Genomic DNA, 23,815 nt, shown 5'->3' with positions numbered 1-23,815 from the left:
CAAGTTTTCATCCGATCATGGTAATCAAGTAGTTATCATTTTTCAATGTATCATTTATACTGATAGTTAAGTTATCTTACGGTTTTGATTACTCTATAGTATCTCATTAACCATAAGTTTATCATCCATTTGTAATTTGCTATGATTCAACAACATGTAACAAAGAGAACATATGGTAACTAATTTTATAAAGGGATATATTCATATATGTAAGGAATCTATCGTAGTTTCAATTCTTTCGACATGTCAACAAAAAGTAATTAAATCAAAATCTGTCATATGCTCAAGAAAAGAAATAGATAACATGAATTCGACGGCTTGTTTTCTTTGCATCCTCACGGAATATATAAAAGATTTGAAAGTCAATACACAAGCTGTATTCTTTAAACAATATTGTTCGATAAGAGATGGAAACATCAAGCCGTTTACTTTTTTCTTAGTGTCGTGCATATGTAGAGAAAGCTAGCTGTTAGCCTTACCCGAGGCCGCACTCTATGCCGTTTTCTTTTAATTGCTTTTCCACTTTGTCACATATCTACTTTGCATTAGCCCTCCCCAAATTCAAGGGCATATACTCAACCTTATTTTAATAGGAGAAACTTAGTATTTCATAAATAAAAATAATTACGTTTAATACTTAATTAAACTACAGAGAAACACAATGATCACCCACCCATAACCTATTCACTGGATTATATATGTTGCATATTATTATATACTGCTTGTGCTAAGTCAATGGACCCATTCTCATGCCCAAGTCAATGCACCAATTTGATTAAAGGCCCAAAACTCTTTGACTGGTGAAATTTTGGACCATGGATCGTTAGTCAATGAACTTTTCTGTTGTATATTAATCGAATGCAAAGAGTACAATGAGTTATATCAGCTTGCAAACTCTAGTGTAGTTCACCGCACCATTTTGTTAATGTTGAGAAATGGAAAGTCTAATATTTATTTCTCAACAATGATACTATGTTTCTGTTACAGATGAGAACTACTCAGCACATCACTGAATATATCATTCTCTTAATGACACATATGTCACTTAACAACAACAAGCTAATTACACGTCTACGTTCACTATTTATAGACAAATGCATCTAGATTAGTCTTCACGTGCTCTTCCTCATTTAGCACGTGTTTCTTCCTACTCACATATACTTGAGTCAGCTTTTCATATCAGTGAATTCATATGTTTTTATGAGCAAATCCGTCTGGGTCAAAGAATGGATCAGCTATATCTGTAGCAGCCAGTCTTCTGGCCGTGTCACTAGGGATTGAAACTGATGGTTCTTCAGCAAGTCAGAACTCTGTGGTCGAGAATAAACCGAGTATCGGGTTCAGGAGCCGAGCTGGGGGTAGCTTCCTGTACCTGAAGGCGGTTTTTGAACACTAGTGGCCTAACAGGTAAGAGATTAGGGATTCTAATGAAGCATTCTTCCACAGTCTTGATCATCGCATCAAAACATTAATGTGAAACTCGTTACTCAGTTGAGAAAGCAGCGTTGCAAAAAATGAAAGAACTTTAGAGGGGAATGGAATCAAAAGGCTAACGAAATAAAAGTTAGATGCAATAGTGGCACGTGGTTCAACTTTGAGCTCTGTCCTCGCCATTGGAGAATATCCTCTGTTTCAAAAGTTTTGTATGATACATAAAATGGTTTAGTCACTCAAGTAAATTACTTTTTACCTTGATAAATTATTACGCAGTAGGAGAAATATGACCGTTATTAGACCTTTTTTTTTACCGTTTAACAGCATAATTGAATAAAAGGAAACAACGTAAACCTAGTAGAAAGAAAAAAAAGGAAATCAGTCGAAAGTTTCCTTTTTGTTTTTTGTGTATACTTTTTGCTTATAAATACTGTCTAGGTTGCTACAGATGACGGTTATCTCTTCTTTCATGAGAAATCAAAAACTTCTGTACGCTCCTTCTTCTTCTTCCACACGGAAAAAAAAAAAATCCTATCTTTTTCAAGTTCTCTGTTTTTATAGTGAGGATCGCCGATGGTCCCTTTGATATTGAAGTAAGCCGATGATCTCAATAACTTCATTCTTCATCTCAATATCTATTCGTTAGATTTGATCGGAGGAAAGCATCTGATTTCGTGATTGATCTCCATAATCTGTCTCACGCATCTCTTCTTTCATGAGAAATCAAAAAATCTCCACGCTCCTCCTTCTTCCAAACAGAAAAAACCCTAACTTTTCCAAATTCTATGTTCTTATAGAGAGGATCGCCGATGGTCCTTTCCGATATTGAGGTAAGTCGATGATCTCTTCAATAAATTCATTCTCGTATCCGTAAGATTTGATCGGAGAAAACGATAAAGTTTCGTAATTTGATTTCCATCTTCTTTCTCCAGTTAATCGAGAACGATTTTTAGGTCGGATCTTTGAATTAATTTCACCTTGTTATTGGTAATTCGTTACGATTGAGAGAGGGACCGTGAAAGCGACGGACGAGCATCAGTTGACGATGTAGAAGATGCAGAAAAAACTCATCGAGTTTCTTCGTCGACAAACGGGAGCAGAGAACGGCTGACGACTCGCATTAATGGGCCTTGTCAATGGGCTTTACTGTGAGGTTGAAGAAGATCCAATACTCATCGAGTTTCTTCGTCGACTAACGGGGCAGAGAACGGCTCAAGGCTTAAGGTTAATTCTCAGCCCATTTTCTTGTTTACTTAAATTCATATATTTTATAATTTTAATTAATGGAGTTTTTTCCTACGGATATTTAAAGTTTTTTTGCAATTTTTATTCAAGTTTTTGTTTAAAGTTAATTTTTAATATTTTTAGATAAAAAATTATATTAAATATATATAATATTTTTAAGAAAAAATGTTAATTTTTAATATGTGTAAAATGATTGGACACAACATCTCGTCCATAGTATGAGGTCCTTTAGCGGTGTCCTAGGTTCAATATATCTTACACATATTAAATTCTAACATTTTAATATAAAAAATATTTTAATTTTGATTTTTACACCACTATTTAAAATTTAAGAATTTTATTTTACTTTTTATGTAATATTTTAGAAAAAATGTTTTAACTTTTTAAATACACATAATATTTTTGTTTTTAAAGGTTAAAGTTTAATATATGTAAAATAATTGGACACAACATCCTGTACATAATATGAGGTCTTTAAGCAGTGTCATAGGTTCAATATATTTTGCACATATTAAATTCTCACATTTTTATAAGTGTTATTTTTTTAATTTTGTGTAAACTAATTGGACATAACATCCAAACCCTAAGAAGTGTTCTAAGTTATACATGCGTAATATAAATTCTTATTTTTTCTCGTTTAAACAATGTTTTTAAACTTAGTTTATACTCTTAAGTACTTTGCTTACATGAAAGTTATGGAAGAAAGAATATTATTCGCTAGGATATGGAAACATCAAGCGGTTGACTTAGTTTTTTTTTCAGTTTCGACTGTAACAAAAGTACCCGCAGATGCACCCATTTATCACTTTTTAGGCTTGTGTACTATTTATAAGTGTATATTCTGTATACTCACTGAATTATATAATCCATTTTTCTCACTGCAATGATATTGACATTAAAGATTCGAAGAAGTTACAAAATAGAAGGAAAAGAAGAGATTAAAACTACAGAAAATATCACATTTGGCCAAAGATAAATACATAACAAGAAGGATTGATATTACATAGACAAAAGCAAGCCTACCAATTGGAAGAGTTGCATATTATTCATTTATAGACATGTTCATTTTACTATGACTAAAGTCTAAAGTAACCGAAAACCAGTTTTGGTTCGGTTTGACTTCGGGCAAACCACCAAAATCCCTGACCAAGTCATACATCACACTAAGGCCCTCTAGATCATACATAATACACATTTTACAGTACGTTTTATCCACACATAGTTACCTTTTCTCTCAAGGCAGTAACTTCTCCAGCAAATTCCCAAAGAAGAAACTGGTTTTGGCCCATCCTCCTCCTGTTCCGGCTTGACCTTCTTCTTTCCATTTTCTGCTCGGAACTTTATTCTTGAAGTCAATCATCATACTGTGTCCAATCTCTCCGCGTAACGCCTCAATCGTCTTCACATCCACTGGATTCCCTGAAGCATCTTTCACATAGAAAACGTTGACGGCTTGTTCTCCTACTGTTGTCACACCAGCTCTCGACACTGATAGCCCGTGCTCTCTCAGAATCCTTGTCACTTCCGACAGTAATCCAACTCTGTCCTTTGCGCAGAGCTCCAAACTCCAACCCTATAATCAAATTTCAGACAATAACTTAAGGTATTGTTGCTTCTAACGCAAGAAACATACACCAACAAAATGTGTTTACTTACCTCGCTGACTCGTCTATGGATTGCAGCTTCCAGACATTTGACAACTCTCTCTTTCTCTCCTTCTGTGTCAAGAGTGCAACCGTCTTTGTGTCTGATGAAATACTCCTGAGAAGCATGAGAGCCGCTTGATGAAATCGTGGCGTGAAACACAATGTATTGCATATCCGTAAGCGTGCATACAATGTCAAACATGAGCTTTGGTCGATCCTCGCAGCTCACGTTTATCACGGAGTAACCTTTCTCTTCACAATGCTCAACCGTGATTTTGGGCTCGAATCCGCAAGAAGCAGAATCATCAAGCTTAGTCACTGCTTCGTAGTCTCTATCAGCGAAAAACATCTGATGAAGCCTTCGATCAACGTGAGTCGACCCAATGGAGAGACTCGTCCGAGCAAATTTCTCATCTTGTTCTTCGCACCCACGCAGCACATTGTTAAGCTGTTCTTCCATGGAAGACAATCTTTCTGGATCATCAACGGCTCTAGAAGTTGCATTGTCATTCACATAGAGGACACACGCAATCCTACGGTTGTGAGTCCATGCTTCAGCTGCCACCACATTAATGTTGAGGTCTGCTAGTACGGCTGAAACCTCCGACAAGAGACCAGGACGATCACGAGCAATAATCTCTATCGATGTGTGGTCGCCTAATGAATGGACACCGACTCTTTTACCAGGCCAAGTGTTTTGTGAAGCCGAAGCATGACCCTTTGGTCCTAACACCTTTTAAAAGAAAAAAGAAAAAAAAAGAATCACATATAATGTCATAACAAACCAATTGCATATATTATACAAACTACTGCTTATATGAATATACCTTCTCGATGTAATCGATGGTTTTGCTATCAGTAACCTTGTTTCCTTGTTGATCGGTGACATGGAATACTAAAAAGATGTGAAAATAGAATCAGTGAGATGCTTCATTGTAATGAAATAATAAGTTATGAATGTATATACATATATGCAAAATTAGTACCGTCCATGAACCATCCACCATCAGAAGAGATATAAGCTTTAGTGATAGTGAGATCGAGATCGGTTAGGACTTGCACAACTTCAAGTAGTATTCCAGGTTTGTTCATACTGTCCACCTAATAATTAACAGTCACAAATGCATCAAAATCTCAGTTTAATCATCGAATCAACTAAAATCAGAGGAAGAAGATGCTTACCTTGACAAGAGTGCATTCTTTGCAGCTAGTGTTATCTATAGAAACACTGCAACAACATAGAAAAAAAGTATGAGCTTCTTGGAAGTAGCATCAATGGGTTTCAAGTGTGAAATGTAATAATGATTTACCTTGGAGGATTGATTCTGGAGCTCAAGTTCTCATATTCAGGATCGAAATAAGGCCAATAAACTTTAGCCATTTAAGAAAGAAACAAGAGTCTTGTGGATATTAAGCTCTTTCACTTGTTCTGCAATTTAACCAAGAAGAAAGAACTAATTCATATCACGACCAAGAGACAGAACAAGACAAAGGATAAGAAGAAGCAACAAAACAAAGTAAGTACACAGCTTTAAGTCTATAAACAAGTTGCAAGAAGATAAGATATTCGGTAGATTTTGCCTGCCGAGTCAAATAAGTGAATCTTGGCCACTAAGTAACTAGACAGAAGAAGCAGAATCTGAAAGAAGATAGAGATAAAGATTTCATAAAGAGAGACCACAAACAGAGATTCTCTGAAAACAAAACAAGAGTTTCTCTGGGTCCTTCTCAACCAAAGAAAAAAAACAGAGGAATAGATTCCTAAAAGATCTCCTCCTCCTCCTACTACTAACTTGAAAATCAAAACCAAAAAAAGATTGTTTCTGAGCAACTTTGTTTTTTAAGACATGACATGATATTCTCTCTATTTGCATAAACGAATTGATGCTTAAAACGAACTTAGTAGTAGTAGCTGTCAAAATTAAAAACATGAAAGCAAGAAAATAAATATTTTATTTGGAGGAAAGATTTAATTGGTCAAAGACGGAATCTAAAATGTTACAAATCGAAACACAACTGTATATAAATAAAATAAAATAATAATATAACGGATTAGACAATAAGCCAACTTGCAGCAACAAACATTACTCTAAGCAGCAGCCACATCAACAACAACAACTTGAAGAAGATGAGACCAAATCTGTTGTTATCAAGATTTCAATTTCATATATATAAAATTTATGGTGCGTCGACATCGAAATTTAAAACATACATCGTGCTCAAAAATCTGTCGAATCCATACGCCAATTTCAATAGAACTTACTCAATTCAGAGATAAATCTTAGAACTTTCTGAGTTTTTTTAATGGAAAACCCCAGAATTCAAAGAGTCAAAATTGACAAAATCAAACAAAGTAAAACTATAAAGAGAGTGAGATTTAGTTACCTCAAGAACTTCAAAAAAAGAAGCTCAAAATTTGTGGAGTCGGCGAGAGAGAGGAGAGACAAATTTGTGGAGAGCACAGAAGATTACAGAGAGACAGAGACAGAGACAGAGAAGAAGAAGAAGAAGAGCCTCCACAGAAACAAAGAAAAGAAGTCTCTACCCTCTTCTCTTTCTCTAATCGTTTCTTTTCTCTTTAATGAGATTGAAACCCTTCTTTCTGTGTCAGAGGTTTTAATAGGAATCTAGTGGAATAGTACGACAAACCTTTTTATAATTTAATTGAAACTAAATAAAAACCTTATAAATTAATGAGTAATTAGTCAGATATGACGAAGCGAACATTATAGTTAGTGGTGGTATTAATATGAACTATTCCCACTCCCACACACGTTCTTTATAGCGCGTGTCCTATACTCTCCATTTAGCTATTTGCATTGTGGTTAGCTTACAAGATCGGTTTGTGTAAAATAATTTGGATAAATCAAACCAGACCGATTTGGCTAAAGTGGTTATGTACCGTTGATTATTAGCTTGAAACTGGTAATTAAATCATTTACATCAATAATCTGAGAAATTAAATGTTGGGTTAGTGCAAAGAGGAATTTGTAGTAGAGGCGCGTGAAAGTAGCAGCGTTTGGATCTCACGAGTTAGTACGGGCGGTCCTTTTTGTCGCTTAGTTGTTTTGATCGAGGACATGGAAAACTTCATTAATTACAAAATAGCCACTCTGGGAATGGGCTATCTTCCACGATGCTGTTTCTTCTTTTAAGTTTGAAACACGTATATTATTTGGTTTAGTTGTCATCAATTGTGTTTACTGTGGGATAAAAAACAGTTTGGGTGATAAGATAAAACATAAAACGATGACAAGTAACGGTCAATTTAGCAACTATATAAGTGATCACTGATCACTGCTAACGGTTTCTATAGACTGACATTTCGTGTCGATATCATCTAGAAAACTTCTGATCATGGTCGATCCTGAAATATATGAAAACAATAAAATAAAATAAAAATTTTACTTTCTTTTTTTAAAAATACTATTGTATCATGCGTGTTTCTTGAGACAATACAATTAATGAATTTTAACTTACTACTCTAAACTTACGAGACATGTGATTCATGCAGAAGGTCGGCGACCTAGCTACTACTTGAACACGAGAAAAGTTAAGTTTATATAGAATATATAAAATACAATAAATCTCTAAATTCAACCGTTTGATGACGATACAAAATCAAGATTTTTTTCCAAATCAGCAAAAAGAAAAAATGTAATCAAAACTTGAATCAATTAAAATATCGGAATGCAGTACTGTCGGAACTCGGAATGTACAATATGTAGCTTGAAATTATTTCCCTACAATATTATGATTTAAAGTGGGTGTGAAAAATAATTGGAACCGACCAAGTTGCAAAACCATGAGAAGATTCGGTATCTTTTCCCTTTTATCTCTTTAATTCCTCCCCCACATTCCTACGACGTCACTCTCTTTCTCTCTTTATTTCATTTCTCCAAAATTATCCCAGCCAATGGTCCTTTAATTTCTTTATTTTGCTAAACTACACCATCATTTTGTCTTTATATAAACATATATACATCACAAACAGTTCACTTATTTTGTTGTCAACCACAAACAGTACTCATATAATCAGCCAAAATTGCAATAATTCACTACTCCTACAAAGATTCTTATAAAAATTATAAAGAAATGGATCTTTGAATGATAAACTTTTTTATTATAAGTCTAACAAGTCCAAGGCTTTCGTTTTTTGTTATGGCTTTGAAAGCATCAATAGCTAGATGTAACTAATCTTCTGAGATACATATCCTTCTTCTTCTTTTTCTTATATTGATAAGATATATAGTATAAATTTTTACAAAATATATATCCCGGTTCAAACTCACCGAAAAACCTAATAAGAAATAATTATGAAATTGTTGTTACACTTAGATAAATGCTGAATTTCGACTAGAGATGAGAAAGACCGGTTCTCTTCACATTTGGGTGGCTGGTAAATTCCGTAATGTTTTCTTTTGATACCTAAATTTGAACTGTCTCATAAAAGACTATTGAAAGGGAGTTTTTGATGACGATAGAGGCCTAGAGATTTCTTGAAAAAAAAAAAGCTAGCTTTATAAATTGATGTGAATGGAGATATACGTACAAAAGGCTTAGTAATAATGTATTCCACATTTTGTGTTCGTTGTTAATTCCATTATCCTCTATTTAATTTCTTCTAATTATTACAACACCAAAACAAAAAATAAAGTTACACCAAAGTGCTTTTCCTACAAAGGACATTGCTTAGTGGAACATGTGATGGCCTCAACCTCTCCCACCTTAAATGTTGAACAACAAAAGAATATCTTCAAACACTGTTTTTGAAACAACCCTTATTGCACAATTCTCACCAAGACAAAAAAAAAAAAAAAAAAAAAAACTTAATGCTTACCACTTTGATCCACTCATAAAGATTGGTGGTTTCTGTTGAGTTGAGAGCCTGTTGACACATGATGCATTGAGTTTTGAAAGTCAACAGCTACTATTTTTTTCTTGGACAAGAAAACCAGAAGGATAATGATCTTGATGTTATGTCTCAATAGTCAATACTATGTTATTATTCCTGGAGATTACTCAGCAGAACATTGGATACATTGTGTTCTAAAACAATTTGATTCTTTTCTTTTCAGTCACATGTTCTACCCACTATTCTAGCTTGTAACAATAAGAATCGTTGTATGTAGCTCGATAGATGGATATATATATACTACCAATTCAAAAATGGATCAAACTATGTTGTACAGATGAAGAATTCTTCCACACCTTATATCCTCTGCCTCATTCGTCAATATGCATTGATCATGTATTGCACCGTGGGATAAGTCAACCGTAGAAATAAATTCCAGCGACAAGCAGATAAATGATTACATCATCCAAGATCAACAAAACATGACAAATTAGGCAATTTTCATATAAATGAGCCTATGTTCATCAAACTTTGTAGGCAATTTTCCCACTCCTCTGACGCGAACTTGGCTTGTTGCTTTACTTCTTCTTCTTTTTTTTTTTGGTCAAATATTGCTTTGCTTCTTCTATTCGTGAATTATTCACACCCAAACAACAATCAGCCCAACTATAACCTTTTTTACATGCTACTCTGAGTTCTCTCTCATCAGTTTTTTTTTCCCTCTAAATATGAAAGAAATCATTGGTTGACACATTATAAGAAATTCATTCTTGAATTTTGGAGAGTTGTACAGTTTGAAATTATTGTGATATCAAAGAATGTCCGTTAATTATATTCAGAAAAGGAAAACAAATTGGGTTGAAAAGCATCAAACCCCTTGAAAGCTGCAAAATGTTTGGTGACATATTGGGTCACTACTCATTACCCAACGGGCCAATGGTATATGGATCCCTCAAATCTTCGCAATCCGGGTTCACATTCTTTACGGTATCGATCACGTCCACAAAATAAAAAAAGAGAACTATAGGGTTGCGTAATTTCTTCATTATATGATAATGACTTATATGATTAGTTTTATTAAAATCTTATCTGAATAATTCAAAAATGATAATAATAAAGTCGAATATGAACAAAATAGATGTTTTAAGAAAAAAAAATATTAATAAATATCTGTCGAACGTATACAACATACGTAAGTGGCTGCGTAATGTCTTAACGTTGTCTTATTATTTAAGGAAAAAACGAACCATGAGAAGATAGTGAACGCTAGCAACAAGACAAATACACGTGGACATTTAGCAAAAAGAATGAAGGGACGTGTGCAAATTTGTTATCAGTGGACATAGATTCAGGCTTCTTGGTAGTCCCTGATGCTACTTATCATTCCTTACGCTTTCTCAGACATATTTTCTTTTTCCTTATTTCTTGATGTTTTTGGTGGTTAACGAAGACAGCAACAACATGTCAACATGGATGATTAAGGAATGCTCTGTTCTGTTCTGTATCATGAATGATGGATGGTTAGTGTTTTTTTATGAATGAAAGTTTGTTTTTAACAGTTTTTGTATCTCACTTGTTTGTAATTGTGTTTTTACTAAGTAACCAAGATAAGCAACCACAAAAAACGGTACGGAGACAAATATGACCGTTGCAAAGACCTTCTCTCGCTTTCAACGGCCCAATTCTCTGTTTCAAAAATAAGATACCTCAAAAGTTTGTCTTGATAAATTGTTACGAAGTAAAAGACAAGTATGACCGTTGTGAGGAAATTCCCATAATTTAAATTTTTAACATTTATCTCATAGATTTCAATATGGTTTACCCATAGCACAATATCCAAACCCCAAAAAAATATTATAAATTTAATATGGTTTATCCATAATTTAAATTTTCAACACTTGTTTAATAAAAAGTTTAAAATCTTATATTTTAAAATTTTTAACACTTGTTTAGAATCTTATATTTTAAAATTTTTGAATAAATGTTAAAATGTTAAACTGTAGAAAAAATTACTTGAATCAAAATTGTTTATAAATAGTAGTATTAAAAAGAGCCATCCTTAATTTAAATCCCGTATTTTATCGCATTACGGGATTGTAATCGAATCTAGCAAACTAGCAAGGATTCAGATTTCCAGTTATATAAAATGATAAACAAATTTTGGAAAAGATAGCAAAATCCATTTTCTTGTTTAATTTTTATTTCCACTACGAGTTTCGAGACGGCGAGAGCATTTAATAAGCTCCATCATGTAAACAAGTAGGGACGAGTAAATAGTCCCCAAAACTAATTGATGGTGCTGAAAATAAAATCAAACTATCATTTAATATACGTATCGTATTGATAAAATAATCAATGGCTTAGATTATCTCCGTCGCACGCTTTCCTTGATAATTAATAAATTCATATAAGCTAATCATCATATATAACCAAATGACAATCATACCCTAAACTCAAAATTAATTTATTTATTTAGTTCTAGAATTTCCAATATATACATGTCTTCAAATAAACAAATGTTATAAAATTGTAGAAATTATATATAATTGATGCGAAAGGCGTGTTTAACGGGAGAGTTGTGAACAAGAAGAAGACTCAAAAACTTCTCTCAATTCTAAAAGCTCGATTTTTTTATTTTTTTTTGGTTCCTTCAAACTTCAAAGTAAAATCATGGCAATTTTCGATCTTTCGTCGAAATCATTCGATAGCCATTTGAATTTTCCGAGAACTTTCGATGATCATTCAGATTCCGGCGTCTGTTCGCCTCCTCTGTGGAGAACGAGTCCACCGAAAAGTCCTGCTCATCTTCACAACAATTACCAGAATCTCTCACCTGTTACGAAGGCTCAAGTCATCGCTCGTGGTCAGCGTGAGCTTATGGATATGGTTAGTAAGATGCCCGAGTCGTGTTACGAGCTTTCGTTGAAGGATCTCGTTGAGGTTAACACGGAGGAGGAGAAGGTGTTCGATGAAATGCCTCAGAGAGAAAAAAAGCCGAGGAAAGTCGTGAGGAAGACGAAGAGTGATAAATGGGTGGATCCGATTCGAAACGGAGGTGTTAATAATAGTGGGTTTCTTCTGAAACTGGTGTTTCCTGTTAGCTTGGGTGCTAAGAAAAAGACTAATAAGAAGAAAGATAATGATGATGATGATTCTTCTGTGACAAGTAAAAGGTCTTGGATTTCTTCTCCTAGACCTTCGATCTCTGATCTGTCGATGAAACGAGAGGATAAAGATTGGTGGAAGGATGGATTGTCAGAATCTCGTAGGAGTCAAAGTGTTGTCTCGAGGATCAACAGTGGGAGCTCAAAGAGCAGTGGTGGTAGTAGCAGTAGAAGCAATAGTGATCGAAGCCGAAACAGTCTAAGGTATCCACAAACTCTGGCCAATTTATTTAGGAATCCGTTGAGGTGTTTTGCATCTAGTTCTAGAATTTGCTTTTTCTGAGCTTTGTTTTTCTTGATAGTTTCCTTTAGTGTTGAATTGTTTTGTGATAGTCTTCTCTCTTCATCATGTGAATCGTGTAAAGAGTTTGTGAAATTGGTCGTTTTTTTTCGTTGGTGGGTTTGAAGTTAATGGTCATGGAAAGTGTCAATTTAGTTGCGTTGGTTGCACGAGATTTTGACCTCAAGTTTTAGACTTCTTTGAGGGATTTGAACTATATGCCTAAGTCTCTTTGTCTATTTTTCCTAATTTTGTAACACAATCTCTTGTGCCGTCGCTACAACTTTTGGTGTTCTAAATGTTTAAATTGTGGGGTTTCTTAACACAGGGATGAAAACAGGGGATGCTTATCTTTCCTCTGGAATGTACATCCACGAGATTGAAATGAAAAAGTTCTTCAATGGTTATTCACTTCTTTGGCTAAGAAGACTAACCGGTTCATATACTCGAGACACGTTTAGTGGAGTCTATAAAACCAGAGGACATGAACATCGTCTTCAATGTACCACAAAGATTCTATCTTTCTTCTTCTTCTTGTGGTTCTCTGAGTTTTTATTTTTGTAAGTCTACGCAATGTATCTATAGAGTTCTTGATAATGATTTGTAGATAGATACTTCAGCGTTTGCTAACATAAAACATTAATAATAGTGTACCAATGTTCATCAATAAATATCAAAATTTTATGTTTTTTGAAATCTTATGTACTTGATTCACTACCGACTACTTAATAAGTAATCGTTGCCTTCACTTCAACTTCAACAAGAGTGAATCTCTTTTATGTGTCTCTGTTCCTTTTCTGGTGAGTTTGATGATAGAGTTTGGTCTTCATTGTGGACTTGTGTGAGATTATCTCTTTGAAGTCATCTTCTCGTTTAAACGCGTTTTCTTTTGCGTTTAGAAAACGCTCTTAATTTTATTTTAGCGCACAAGTCAACGACGACAAACCTATAGGGAAAGCGACGCCGTTTTCTATTTATTATTTTAGTAGTGCGACGGTGACTTTGTCTTAATATCACCGACGGTGACATTAGCCAAAAGTGAAACAAAACCCAAAACACAAGTTTGCAACTTTTATAACATCTCTCTCTCTCTAGAAGCAGAAAAGTCAGCAGTTGATTCTAGGACGGCGACTTGACTTGACACCTGAAAAATCCTTACCGTGTTTGATAGTTTTTCGAAAACCCTTCAAATTGTTTCATTTTTTTTAAGTCTTGAGACTTTAAAAAATCCTCGCTTGCTCTTGTTTTAGGTCTCCTGACAAGGTAAAGATCCTTGCTTTTGTCTCTTTTGTTCGAATCTCAAGTCTTGTTCCAAAGTTTTCTTACTCTTCGAATTCTTTCCTTGCTAGTAGCTGTTTTTTTTCCTTTTTAGTTTCTGCGTAATCACGATCACCGGAAAGACTAATCCTTGTGAGCTTATTGAATTTTGTTAATTCCTTGCTTTAAATTGTTCATGGGTTCTGTTGCAATCTTTCTAATGATGTGTGCTTAGTATTTAAGCTTTGAAAAGTCTTTGAATTTTTGCTTGTTATAGCTTTGGACTAAAGTAGAGTATGGTGTCTTCATAGGAAAAATTTGGAAACTTGTGGGAGTTGATTGATAAGAGTTGTTAAGATGGCAAATGATGCGGCTGCATGTGCAGAAAGGGCTACAAATGATATGCTGATTGGTCCAGATTGGGCTATTAACATTGAATTGTGTGATCTTATCAACATGGATCCTAGGTATTTGTAATCAGAAAACTCTCAGATCGCTTTGCTAGTTTTCAGTTTTCTTTGTGGCTGGGAATGATTAGTTTGAGATTGTTTGAGTCCTTTAGTCAAGCAAAAGAAGCTGTGAAGGTGCTCAAGAAGCGGTTAGGAAGTAAAAACTCTAAAGTCCAGATTCTTGCACTTTATGTGAGTACTGGTTTCTCCATTCTTGGATTCAATGCCTTTGGTTTTGTTGACCTCATTGTCGGGTTTTGGTGCAGGCATTGGAAACTTTAAGTAAGAATTGTGGCGAAAACGTGTACCAGCTTATCATTGACCGTGGTCTATTGAATGACATGGTCAAAATAGTGAAGAAAAAGGTTTTGCTATAATTTCACCTCACCTGCCTCTAATATCTCGAATTTCTATATTTGATATTGTATCTCTCTTACCTTGTAAATTTCCTAACATAATTTGGCAGCCGGAACTGAATGTGAGGGAAAAGATACTAACTTTGTTAGACACATGGCAAGAAGCCTTTGGTGGACGTGGAGGTCGATACCCACAATACTACAATGCCTATAACGATCTCAGGGTATGTTAAACATGTGATGTGATGAGGTCTTTTTATTCATCTATTAATACGTTTTGACAAAATGGTTTTACATAGTCTGCTGGAATTGAGTTTCCGCCTCGAACGGAAAGCAGTCTATCGTTCTTTACTCCACCGCAGACTCAGCCAGATGAAGATGCTGCTATTCAGGCTTCGTTGCAAGGAGATGATGCTTCTAGCCTCAGGTACTATCTTCTAGTAGAATAGATGGTGGTGCTCTTTGTCTATTGGATGGGTGGTGGAGTCTTATAGTTTTGTTGAGTTTCTTTTTAGCCTGGAAGAGATTCAAAGCGCTGAGGGATCAGTTGATGTTTTGATGGACATGCTTGGAGCACATGATCCCGGGAATCCCGAGGTAGGACTTTGCTTACTCTAATGCATGATAAAGAGAAGAAACTGCTGGTTTTCTTTCAAGTGATGGAAGCTGCTGCTTCTTCTTGATTTGTTGTTACAGAGTTTAAAAGAAGAAGTTATAGTAGACTTGGTTGAGCAATGTCGTACTTATCAAAGACGTGTAATGACTCTTGTGAACACTACAACGTAAGTTAATATTACTTGCATCCTTCTTTCATCCCCGTTCGATGCTAAAACGTCGTTTTTTTAATTCTCCAGAGATGAGGAACTTCTGTGTCAGGGATTGGCATTAAACGATAATTTGCAGCATGTTCTTCAGCGTCACGATGATATCGCAAATGTCGGCTCTGTTCCTTCAAATGGAAGGAATACTAGAGCTCCTCCTCCAGTTCAGATTGTTGACATCAATCATGATGATGAAGATGACGAATCAGATGATGAGTTTGCTCGGCTTGCTCACAGGTAATAATGATGATTCCTATTTGGAAGGCTATATACATGATCGTAACTTTGTAAATTCAATCTCTAAAGGTCTTCAACACCTACAAGGAGACCAGTACATGGTAGTGATTCGGGTATGGTGGATATCCTTAGTGGGGACGTCTATAAACCTCAAGGCAACTCCTCCTCACAGGGAGTAAAGAAGCCTCCTCCTCCTCCTCCGCATACTTCTTCTTCCTCTTCTTCTCCTGTTTTCGATGATGCAAGTCCACAACAAAGCAAATCCTCTGAGGTAATTAGGAATCTTCCACCTCCGCCTTCAAGGCACAACCAGAGGCAACAGTTCTTTGAGCATCACCACTCGAGTAGCGGCTCAGATTCCTCTTACGAGGGACAGACCCGGAACCTTTCTTTGACAAGTAGTGAACCGCAGAAAGAAGAGAAACCAGAGGATTTGCTTTTCAAAGACCTGGTTGAGTTCGCCAAAACCAGGTCCTCCAAAGCCAACAATAATAATAGGTCGCTCTGAGTCTTTTGTTTGTGGCTTTTTACCATTCAAGTTTTTTTTTTCTTTTGGGTTTTCAGAGAGTGATGATGATATTAGAGTGTGCCTTATTATTTAGAGATAGTATCTGATAATACCAACAACCATATGTTTTACTTCTCTAACTTCACTCCAAGGACACAGCTTTAAAATACTTTTAACACACAAAATCGTAATATCAGATATCTTTTGCATATTATAAACTAATAACACCCCCTTAGTTAAGTTCCACACGGATCATTATTTTTTGGGTAAATTCTCGGGACTTTATTAATTTACCTTTTGCTAGGAGAAACAGAGCTTTTAAAACCCAAAATAGCTAACAACATATATTTTTACTGCCCCACATAAAATAGGAAATTACCATCCTCCCTTGTTTATATGAATCGATTCCCACATTCCACATTTCCATGTTTTGTAGGAACCAATGATCACAATTTCCTATTTTAAAGACCCTACAAATAAAGCATTGATCATTTGTCTACAAATTAAAGCAAATTCATCTTGACCAGAGCTCTACTAATTCATTAGACATGGAGATCATTCCATTGATGCTCATTTCCGTTATCATACTCTTGACATCATTTCCGGCTCCGATTAAAGTGTCCGGCAGGGGTGGAGGAGGCGGCTTTGTTGGTAGTGGCAACTCTCCTAGTATTGGAAGCGGCTATTTTGGTGGTGGTGGGAATCCTGGCACCGGCTATATGGGTGGGGGTATCCCTAGCGGCGGCAGCATTAGGGATGGGAGTAATGTTGGCACCGGTTATAGGGGTGGGTTTCAAGGAGGCAAGCCTTCAGGTGGTGGTGACCCCGGTGCGGCAATTGTGGTGTTTCCTAAGAAGCCCGAGGAACCTGTGAAGGTGGTGCCAACGCCAATGCCACAAGTTTGCGAACCGAAAGTTAGACATTGCATCAATGTACATGTATACGGACGCGCCGGGCAACCTCACCGAGGCGGAGCATGTTGTAACAAATTTAGGTACGCGAGAAGATGTGTCTGTAAATTCCTTGTGTCTAATGATACTCACCTAAACAAACAATCTAATGGTGTACTTCGAGGTTGTCATTTTAAACGCAATTGTGTCTTCCGTAACTAAGATCTAGAGATTATGTATGTAACTAATAGAAAATAATAACTATGTATATACAAGCAAATATATCTTGGAATAATTGTACATTTTTGTAAGGTTAAAAATGTATATCTTAATGTATTTTGTAAATGATATATGAGTGCTCGGATAGACAGTTAAACTTGTTCTTCGGCGATGATCGTCGTTTGCTTGAGAATACAGTCTGCGAGCACATGGTGAGAGACTTGGCTATGCTCCCGATGGGTACTCTTTAATGCTCTTCTACAGAGGTACAATCCTACACCAGAGCTTCCACCGCCGTACGTTTCTGCTCCTCCGCCGGTGCCTTGTTAATCCAAATTTTTGCAGTCTAAGAGAGTTGTTTGGTCACATTATCACACATAAAATAAACAAGGATACAGCTTTAATATATATATTTTTACATAGAATAAGGTTTGTATATCTATATTTTGGTCACTATTTGCTAGAGAATAAGAGATTGCTGGATGATCTTGGCGGTGCTTTCTGATTTCTGTAACAACATAACTTTACCTATCTATATTGATATGCATGGAAAGTTTATAAGAATTAATCATGATATATAATATATGTTGCAGTTTATATAGTACATGACATGTATAACGAAACTTTTGTCTCGTAATTTCTCTTGCGTAGAAAAGTCTGATCGGGAAGGACTGAGGGGTATTTTCGTAATTTTACAGATTGCGATTCTAACCCATATGACCATATCACGTACCACGGAGTCTATAAATATTAATCACCCATATACACATAACATAAAGTTGTAAGAAAAAAGAGAGAGACAGAGATTTACTCAACGGCTAAGATGAAAAGTTCATCGGAGCTCCTTGTAATAATGATTTTCTTATTCTTGGCGCTTCTCATAATCTCCCACGCTCAATCACTTCCAGGTACGTTTCCATTTAATAGTATGTAATCTCACGTATTCTTATATAATTTATATAATCTCATCGTATTGTATCAATAGTATTATTATTAATATGATTTGGACCTGTGTTGCAGGTACGCCGTATGGCGGCCCTGGTCCGTATCCGCGTAGTTACCCTGTGTGTTACCCACCGTATTGCCGTCCATGAGAGTTTCAATTTGGTCACATGAATGAATTATAGTCAAATACCTATATCAAGGTGATGTATGTGTGTATATTATTATATGTTTTCATCATTTGATGGAGAATAAAAAGCTTAGGAAATATATCCATGTTATTATATGTTTCAGTTTGTAATATGTATAATGATATTGCTGGCTCTGTCCCTTTTTTTCGCTGTCACCATAAATAATTATTGGATTTCGAAGAGATCAAAGCGACCAGAACCATATCGAGATGGAATGAAACTATGAATTCTGAGATCTAAATTCAACAATGGCAAATGGTCACCAATCAAACTTAAATTTCAAAAATTAAATACCCATGTTATAAAAACTAAAACTTACCATTTATTTCCCAACTATTAAAAACAAACCAAAGAACGATTTGTAATCACCATCGGAAATTTCATATTTAAACTCGTGCCTTGAATTATATATTACGAGAATCAACGCTTTATGGTTTTTCGAGTGTACAATGATCGAGCTCCATTAATGGCCAACTCTATGTTCAATAATGTAAATTTCATGAACAGAATAGTCAGTCAATACCGATCATGAAAGTTATGCGGACGAAAACAAAAGCATAAAGAAAAATCTACGCAGAGAGAGGGTTTGATAACTACTAGTAGGGAGTGACAAGACATTTTTGTGTGATGCTCCATGCACATATTTATGTCGTATAGAGAGGTTCGATAGCAGCATTGATATGTCCATGTCGATTAGTCACTACAGTTTTGAAAATGCATGTAGTTCCAAATAAATCGTCTAAAATGAAAAGCCACCACACAAGAAAAATAACCCTTAAAAATACAAAATTAATTTCACAAGAAATTTAATCTATATCTACAAAATAGTTACACTAAAAATATATCTATATCTCATGTAAGGATCAGTTAGATGATCTACAAAATTTCTCACATAAGTATGTGATTGTAAATAGACAAAGATCCACCACAAGGTCTATTATCTCCCGAGGGATTGGGAAGGACGGAGGATATTATTGTAAATTTCCCAAATGTGTTCTTAATAAGTAGAGTACATTAATCAAATAAATAGATAAAAATAAGAAAGAGAGAGATATTTGTTTAATGGCTAAAACGCCAAGTAGTTCATCGAAGCTCCTTGTGATGATGCTTTTCTCATTCTTGGCTCTTTTCATAATCTCCCATGCTCGAGTTGTTTTTACTGGTATGTTTCCGTTCATAACATGTCACATGATCGTATATACAGATAACAGTTATGAAATATTAATTACAGCTCTGTATATATTATTATTTGTATCAATATATAATAGATAAGGTGGAACTGTGTTGCAGATACGCCGTCTAATTCGTACGCTCCACCTATTTACGCTCCTGTTCCTAAGGAATGTCTCAAGCCACCTTATTGCCGCGGTCCTCCCGGAGAGTCTCAATTTGTTTACAATGAAAGAAACTATTATCAAATTAATTAATTAAGGTGATTTTTGGGCTACTCTTCATATACAGTTCATCATCTTGCTGGAAAATGAAAATTTTATGAGATCCGTGTTATATACAGATTATGTTGCAGTTTGTATAATGTAAAGTGATATTTATGTGTTCTTTTTTCTTGTTTTCCTGTTTTTGCGATTGTCACCGTTATGATGTTAGAAGAAAACTTATCCACGAAAGCCCATTAATGTCGAGGCCCGTCATGTGGCTGCCTCTCTTATGTTCAATAGGTTTATTTGAGCGATGTTACAAACTTACAGTCTTTGTAATTGGGTCACCGCTATATACAGTGGCGGAGGTAGCATAAAAGGCAATAAACTTTATAAAATTTTAATTATAAGGTAAGTTTACATATTGATTAATAGATATTTTGGGTTAAGGTAACAAATCAACTGGATTTTTTTATTAGGAAGTATAAGTATGTTTTACTTCCTAATAAAAAAATTCAAGTTGATTTGTTACTTTTTTTTTTTTTGTCGACACTTAACATATGTCAATATATATGTGTATATATATATATATACGTGTGTGTATGTGAGAGCAGAAATCATATTTAGTCATATTCATATAAATTTACTTTTCCCAAAAAGTATTCAAAGATTAAGGTCCACGGAGATGGCTTCTATTAAGCACTTCTTCCTCGTGTTTATTTGCGTTAGTGTTCTCTTAACCTCAGGTTATATTCTGGTACTCCTTTCATGCTAGTGTTATTAACTTATTATAATTTGTCGATTCAAAACTGTATACAAAAGTGATTCTAATTCATTATTTTTTTTATCATGTTGTTAAAGATCAGACATACTTTTTATTAGATTAATATATTCTTGTAAGTTAAAATATAAATAGATTGATTTCTTGATCTATCAACATCATGTGAAATTTACAGTACCTCTTTAAACAGAAAAGATTTAAGGAAGTAAAAAGGCATCTTGAAATACTAGCACTTACATGACTATTGTCGTTCGAATGCACATTGAAAAGCTTATTTCGTTAGTTTAAATTTTTGAATCAAAAGAAATACTTATCGACATCAGATTACACATATGTTCAATCTTGTTCCCTTTTCTTTACTTATTTGATAATGCTTTATTTATCTCTTAACCAAAAAGAAAAACTATATTTCCTCCTCATACAGGATTGGCCGACTATAAATTTCACGTTTGTGATCCCAGCTTCGATGAAAAAGATTGCGACTTTGAATGTAAGGAGTTTGGTCATCCAGGAGGCTATTGTAGGCCTGATAGAGTCCAACCACGGATACGCATGTGTTACTGCACGGATCGTTGATTAAAGAGCTTAATAATGCACCCTAAAATGCAACTAAGGCGTCGGATGATGATTAGAGAGCTTAATATTACAGTCTCTGTTTAAGTAATAATACTCTGTTAAATTTGTTTTTGCCCTCCATTAATTTATACTTTTCACTTTTTAGTATCTAAAAGTTTTGCATTGGTATATATATACGGGTTATCTCTTAACTAAACAAATAACGTAGCGACTGTAAAACGAATAACAGAACAAGTCGCTAGTTACTGCTGACTAGTAAACGAACATAGCCATAATCGGTGGAAGACACCAGGAACAACTGAAGGTCAGACCCAAACAATAGATGAATACTAAAAAAAAATCAAGAAATTTAAATAAATAGCCCAAAGCCCATAAAGGGGAACCAGGCCCAATACGGGCAAAACAGAGAAGACCGAGATATAACACGTGCTTGTCTATTCCAAGTGCGTGGGTCAGCAAACCTCACACTTTGGTCCAGTTAACGGCTCGATTAGAGAGAGAACAAAACAAGACTTATCGAGGCTTCGAACAATGTGCCTATATATCTTGTTATATAAAATGAAATGTGTTTTGCAAACTAGCACGGTGAAAGGCAGTGAGGCAAAGCTTTGATCTCGGTTAGCATTACCTCACATATGTCTATATACGTTGAAGGTTTTATATGAGAAAGAAAAAAGCAAGGAAAGAAGAAAAAACTGTCGGGCATTTCGTAATTAAATGTTTTTCCTATGGATTTGGAAATTTCCAAAGGGCCTACTTTAGCAACCATATGATATTAAATGCGTTTATACCAAAAACAAAAAAATGATATTAAATGCGTGACCCAATAAATAAAAGTAGGACTACCTGAATCTATCCAACAATATTCAATACTCCATGACATGTCTTTTCTTATTGCATATGTCATCAGCTCTGTCGGCAAACCAAGGTCCACTTTGATCTTTATTTTTTTCTTTCTTTCGCATTTCTCCTTTTTGTTTAGTGAGCTTGATTATAATGCTTGCAACTTTATTTCGATTTGGATTGTATTCAATATTTTATCCCATTTGCTTTTTTATCAGTTGTATAAATGTGAACATCGACATGAAATAAATACTCTATTTCGGTAAGGTAAGGCAAGTAGATATGTGTGTAAGGGTTTTTGTCGGTGAAACTGAGCGTATCTCTTGGTCGCTTATTTATTAGCCGACTTTTTGCGTTAGCCGAAAGAATTAAAAGAACTATCGATCGACTCAGTGTATACATTGTTTGCATAATTGATTTCTATCTTTAATGGGTAAAATTAGTTATTTATTATACTATATGTGAGACGAAGAGATGTCAGATAGTTGAAAAAATGTCTGATTTGACTTTTTATTGATGAATATTATTTATCAAATTTACTGAGTTGGAGTAACTGGACTATTATAAAAGAGAGTTAAGATAATTGATTTTATTGGTGAATACTATATCAAATTTAGTTAAGCTATCTAAAATTCGTATAAATGAGTTAACATAGAAGGATAACTCTTAATTTACTAAATTTCAAATGAACTTATTCAATTCAGTACACTAAAAATTGTTCAAATTTCGGGTAGGGCTCACGTAGTATTTTCATTTTGTAAGTCAAAAAATTTCAAACTTAGTGTGGTGTCCACCCTACGTATCTTTCCTATTATAGTATTTATTATTTCAGTCATCGTTCTTTTCTTTATTTGTTTTCCTCCACTTTTTTTTTTTTCTTTTTTTCCATGTTCCTCACAATGCATTTAATGTCAATTGAATTTTCTTTACCCGAAAAAGGATTTTACTTTATCATTCACATTCACTCTAATGAAATTTGGTTGTTTATCATATGGTTGCAAGAAAATCTAGATGTTAAATTCATATATATGCCAAATAGATACAAAAAATTGTATAGACATATAAATAGAGACTTTGTTCGTTTTGCTTCGACTAACAAGTAACAACCAAATTATGTATTTGTTTTGTAGTTGTTGGTTCAATAATGAGAATAAATCTCCGTGTGTAAATCATGTTTTGTTTTGTGGTTGATGGTTTAACAATATATGTTTACTAGTCGATTGTCATTAACTACTATAAAACAAACAATAAAATCCTTAGTTTTCAAAGTTAATTATATTGTTAATTGCTTCCACTAGCAATTACAAAACCAGAAGACCATCATATTTTACAGATATGAATCCCCTGATCCCCTAAAGACCCGTTCAAAAGTACAAAACATCTTACCCACTCCCACCTCTAGACAACACAATCTTTCATGCCTTTAATCAAGCAATCCCTCTTTCTAAAGTACACCGAATTTGTATTTATATTAATTAAATAGTAATAGTTTATACTAGAAAACATTAAAGTCGCCCATTTATGCTTATGCTTAATATGTAGACCTATAACATAATAGAGCATAATAATAAAAATCCCACCAAGTCTCGATTTCATACAAGTTAGTTAGTCTGTTTTTTTCCTATTAAAGGAATACTACTATTTTGCTGAATAGTTTATGATGGAGTATGTTTTTGTAGAAACCCAAGCTTTTCTAGTTTTCAATAAACAACAAAACAGAAAATATATCATAACTAAGAATCAAA

The 23,815-nt window shown here is 34.6% G+C and overlaps 8 protein-coding genes, 1 long non-coding RNA gene and 1 other non-coding gene across 22 annotated transcripts; 7 read left to right on the top strand and 3 right to left on the bottom strand.

Moving 5' to 3' along the window:
• Positions 1–1,294: 1,294 nt before the first annotated feature.
• On the bottom strand, positions 1,295–1,774 carry AT1G76994 (uncharacterized protein; the record flags this gene model as incomplete). The annotated part of the gene is made up of 1 exon (NM_001124137.2): positions 1,295–1,774. Exon 1 carries the CDS (start codon positions 1,454–1,456, stop codon positions 1,295–1,297), a length of 162 nt encoding a protein of 53 aa, NP_001117609.1. The 5' UTR covers positions 1,457–1,774.
• Positions 1,775–1,895: 121 nt separating this feature from the next.
• Positions 1,896–3,507, top strand: AT1G09925. Of its 2 annotated transcripts, none has more exons than NR_143546.1 (2): positions 1,896–2,264; positions 2,367–2,739. It is a non-coding gene; the product is annotated as an uncharacterized misc_RNA (transcript). The 2 variants fall into 2 exon arrangements; NR_143545.1 differs by having other exon boundaries at positions 1,913–2,264; positions 2,443–3,507.
• ACR3 (ACT domain repeat 3) lies at positions 2,722–6,974 on the bottom strand. Of its 5 annotated transcripts, none has more exons than NM_001036212.1 (8): positions 6,711–6,931; positions 5,636–5,754; positions 5,508–5,553; positions 5,312–5,426; positions 5,153–5,220; positions 4,336–5,058; positions 3,906–4,252; positions 3,543–3,821 (listed from the first exon to the last, which is right to left on the bottom strand). In NM_001036212.1, the coding sequence occupies exons 2-7, from the start codon at positions 5,704–5,706 to the stop codon at positions 3,914–3,916; spliced, it is 1,362 nt and encodes a 453-aa protein (NP_001031289.1). In that variant the 5' UTR covers positions 5,707–5,754; positions 6,711–6,931; the 3' UTR covers positions 3,543–3,821; positions 3,906–3,913. The 5 variants fall into 5 exon arrangements, with proteins under 5 accessions (NP_565146.1, NP_849896.1, NP_849897.1 ...); NM_001124136.2 differs by having other exon boundaries at positions 3,554–3,821; positions 5,851–6,734; NM_106350.3 differs by having other exon boundaries at positions 2,722–4,252; positions 6,711–6,974.
• A 3,414-nt stretch (positions 6,975–10,388) lies between these two features.
• Positions 10,389–10,806, bottom strand: AT1G09697. Its single transcript, NR_139676.1, has one exon. It is a non-coding gene; the product is annotated as an other RNA (long non-coding RNA).
• An 895-nt stretch (positions 10,807–11,701) lies between these two features.
• AT1G76980 (patatin-like phospholipase domain protein) lies at positions 11,702–13,385 on the top strand. 2 transcript variants are annotated; one of them, NM_001161001.2, is made up of 2 exons: positions 11,702–12,548; positions 12,953–13,385. In NM_001161001.2, exons 1-2 carry the CDS (start codon positions 11,851–11,853, stop codon positions 13,005–13,007), a joined length of 753 nt encoding a protein of 250 aa, NP_001154473.1. In that variant the 5' UTR covers positions 11,702–11,850; the 3' UTR covers positions 13,008–13,385. The 2 variants fall into 2 exon arrangements, with proteins under 2 accessions (NP_001154473.1, NP_177824.1); NM_106349.3 differs by having other exon boundaries at positions 11,702–13,385.
• Positions 13,386–13,624: 239 nt separating this feature from the next.
• On the top strand, positions 13,625–16,678 carry AT1G76970 (Target of Myb protein 1). 7 transcript variants are annotated; one of them, NM_106348.4, is made up of 10 exons: positions 13,670–13,887; positions 14,193–14,348; positions 14,444–14,522; positions 14,597–14,695; positions 14,797–14,910; positions 14,986–15,113; positions 15,202–15,283; positions 15,383–15,468; positions 15,541–15,744; positions 15,814–16,678. In NM_106348.4, exons 2-10 carry the CDS (start codon positions 14,239–14,241, stop codon positions 16,250–16,252), a joined length of 1,341 nt encoding a protein of 446 aa, NP_177823.2. In that variant the 5' UTR covers positions 13,670–13,887; positions 14,193–14,238; the 3' UTR covers positions 16,253–16,678. The 7 variants fall into 7 exon arrangements, with proteins under 7 accessions (NP_001321322.1, NP_177823.2, NP_001321321.1 ...); NM_001334752.1 differs by having other exon boundaries at positions 13,670–14,106; NM_001334755.1 differs by having other exon boundaries at positions 13,672–14,034; positions 15,814–16,460.
• On the top strand, positions 16,662–17,956 carry AT1G76965 (uncharacterized protein). Its single transcript, NM_001334750.1, has one exon. The coding sequence runs from the start codon at positions 16,801–16,803 to the stop codon at positions 17,362–17,364; it is 564 nt and encodes a 187-aa protein (NP_001319393.1). The 5' UTR covers positions 16,662–16,800; the 3' UTR covers positions 17,365–17,956.
• A 160-nt stretch (positions 17,957–18,116) lies between these two features.
• Positions 18,117–18,776, top strand: AT1G76960 (uncharacterized protein). The gene is made up of 2 exons (NM_106347.3): positions 18,117–18,269; positions 18,382–18,776. The coding sequence occupies exons 1-2, from the start codon at positions 18,185–18,187 to the stop codon at positions 18,453–18,455; spliced, it is 159 nt and encodes a 52-aa protein (NP_565145.1). The 5' UTR covers positions 18,117–18,184; the 3' UTR covers positions 18,456–18,776.
• A 552-nt stretch (positions 18,777–19,328) lies between these two features.
• Positions 19,329–20,302, top strand: AT1G76955 (uncharacterized protein). The gene is made up of 2 exons (NM_202430.2): positions 19,329–19,656; positions 19,785–20,302. The coding sequence occupies exons 1-2, from the start codon at positions 19,557–19,559 to the stop codon at positions 19,919–19,921; spliced, it is 237 nt and encodes a 78-aa protein (NP_974159.1). The 5' UTR covers positions 19,329–19,556; the 3' UTR covers positions 19,922–20,302.
• A 253-nt stretch (positions 20,303–20,555) lies between these two features.
• On the top strand, positions 20,556–21,227 carry AT1G76954 (Defensin-like (DEFL) family protein; the record flags this gene model as incomplete). Its single annotated transcript, NM_001036211.1, has 2 exons — positions 20,556–20,616; positions 21,076–21,227. The coding sequence occupies 2 exons, from the start codon at positions 20,556–20,558 to the stop codon at positions 21,225–21,227; spliced, it is 213 nt and encodes a 70-aa protein (NP_001031288.1).
• Positions 21,228–23,815: the final 2,588 nt, after the last annotated feature.

Source organism: Arabidopsis thaliana, assembly GCF_000001735.4.
Source record: "Arabidopsis thaliana chromosome 1 sequence".
In the NCBI taxonomy this organism is placed as follows: Eukaryota; Viridiplantae; Streptophyta; class Magnoliopsida; order Brassicales; family Brassicaceae; genus Arabidopsis; species Arabidopsis thaliana.
The sequence above is the reverse complement of the archived record's forward strand: the minus strand, read 5'-3'. Positions and strand labels throughout refer to the sequence as shown.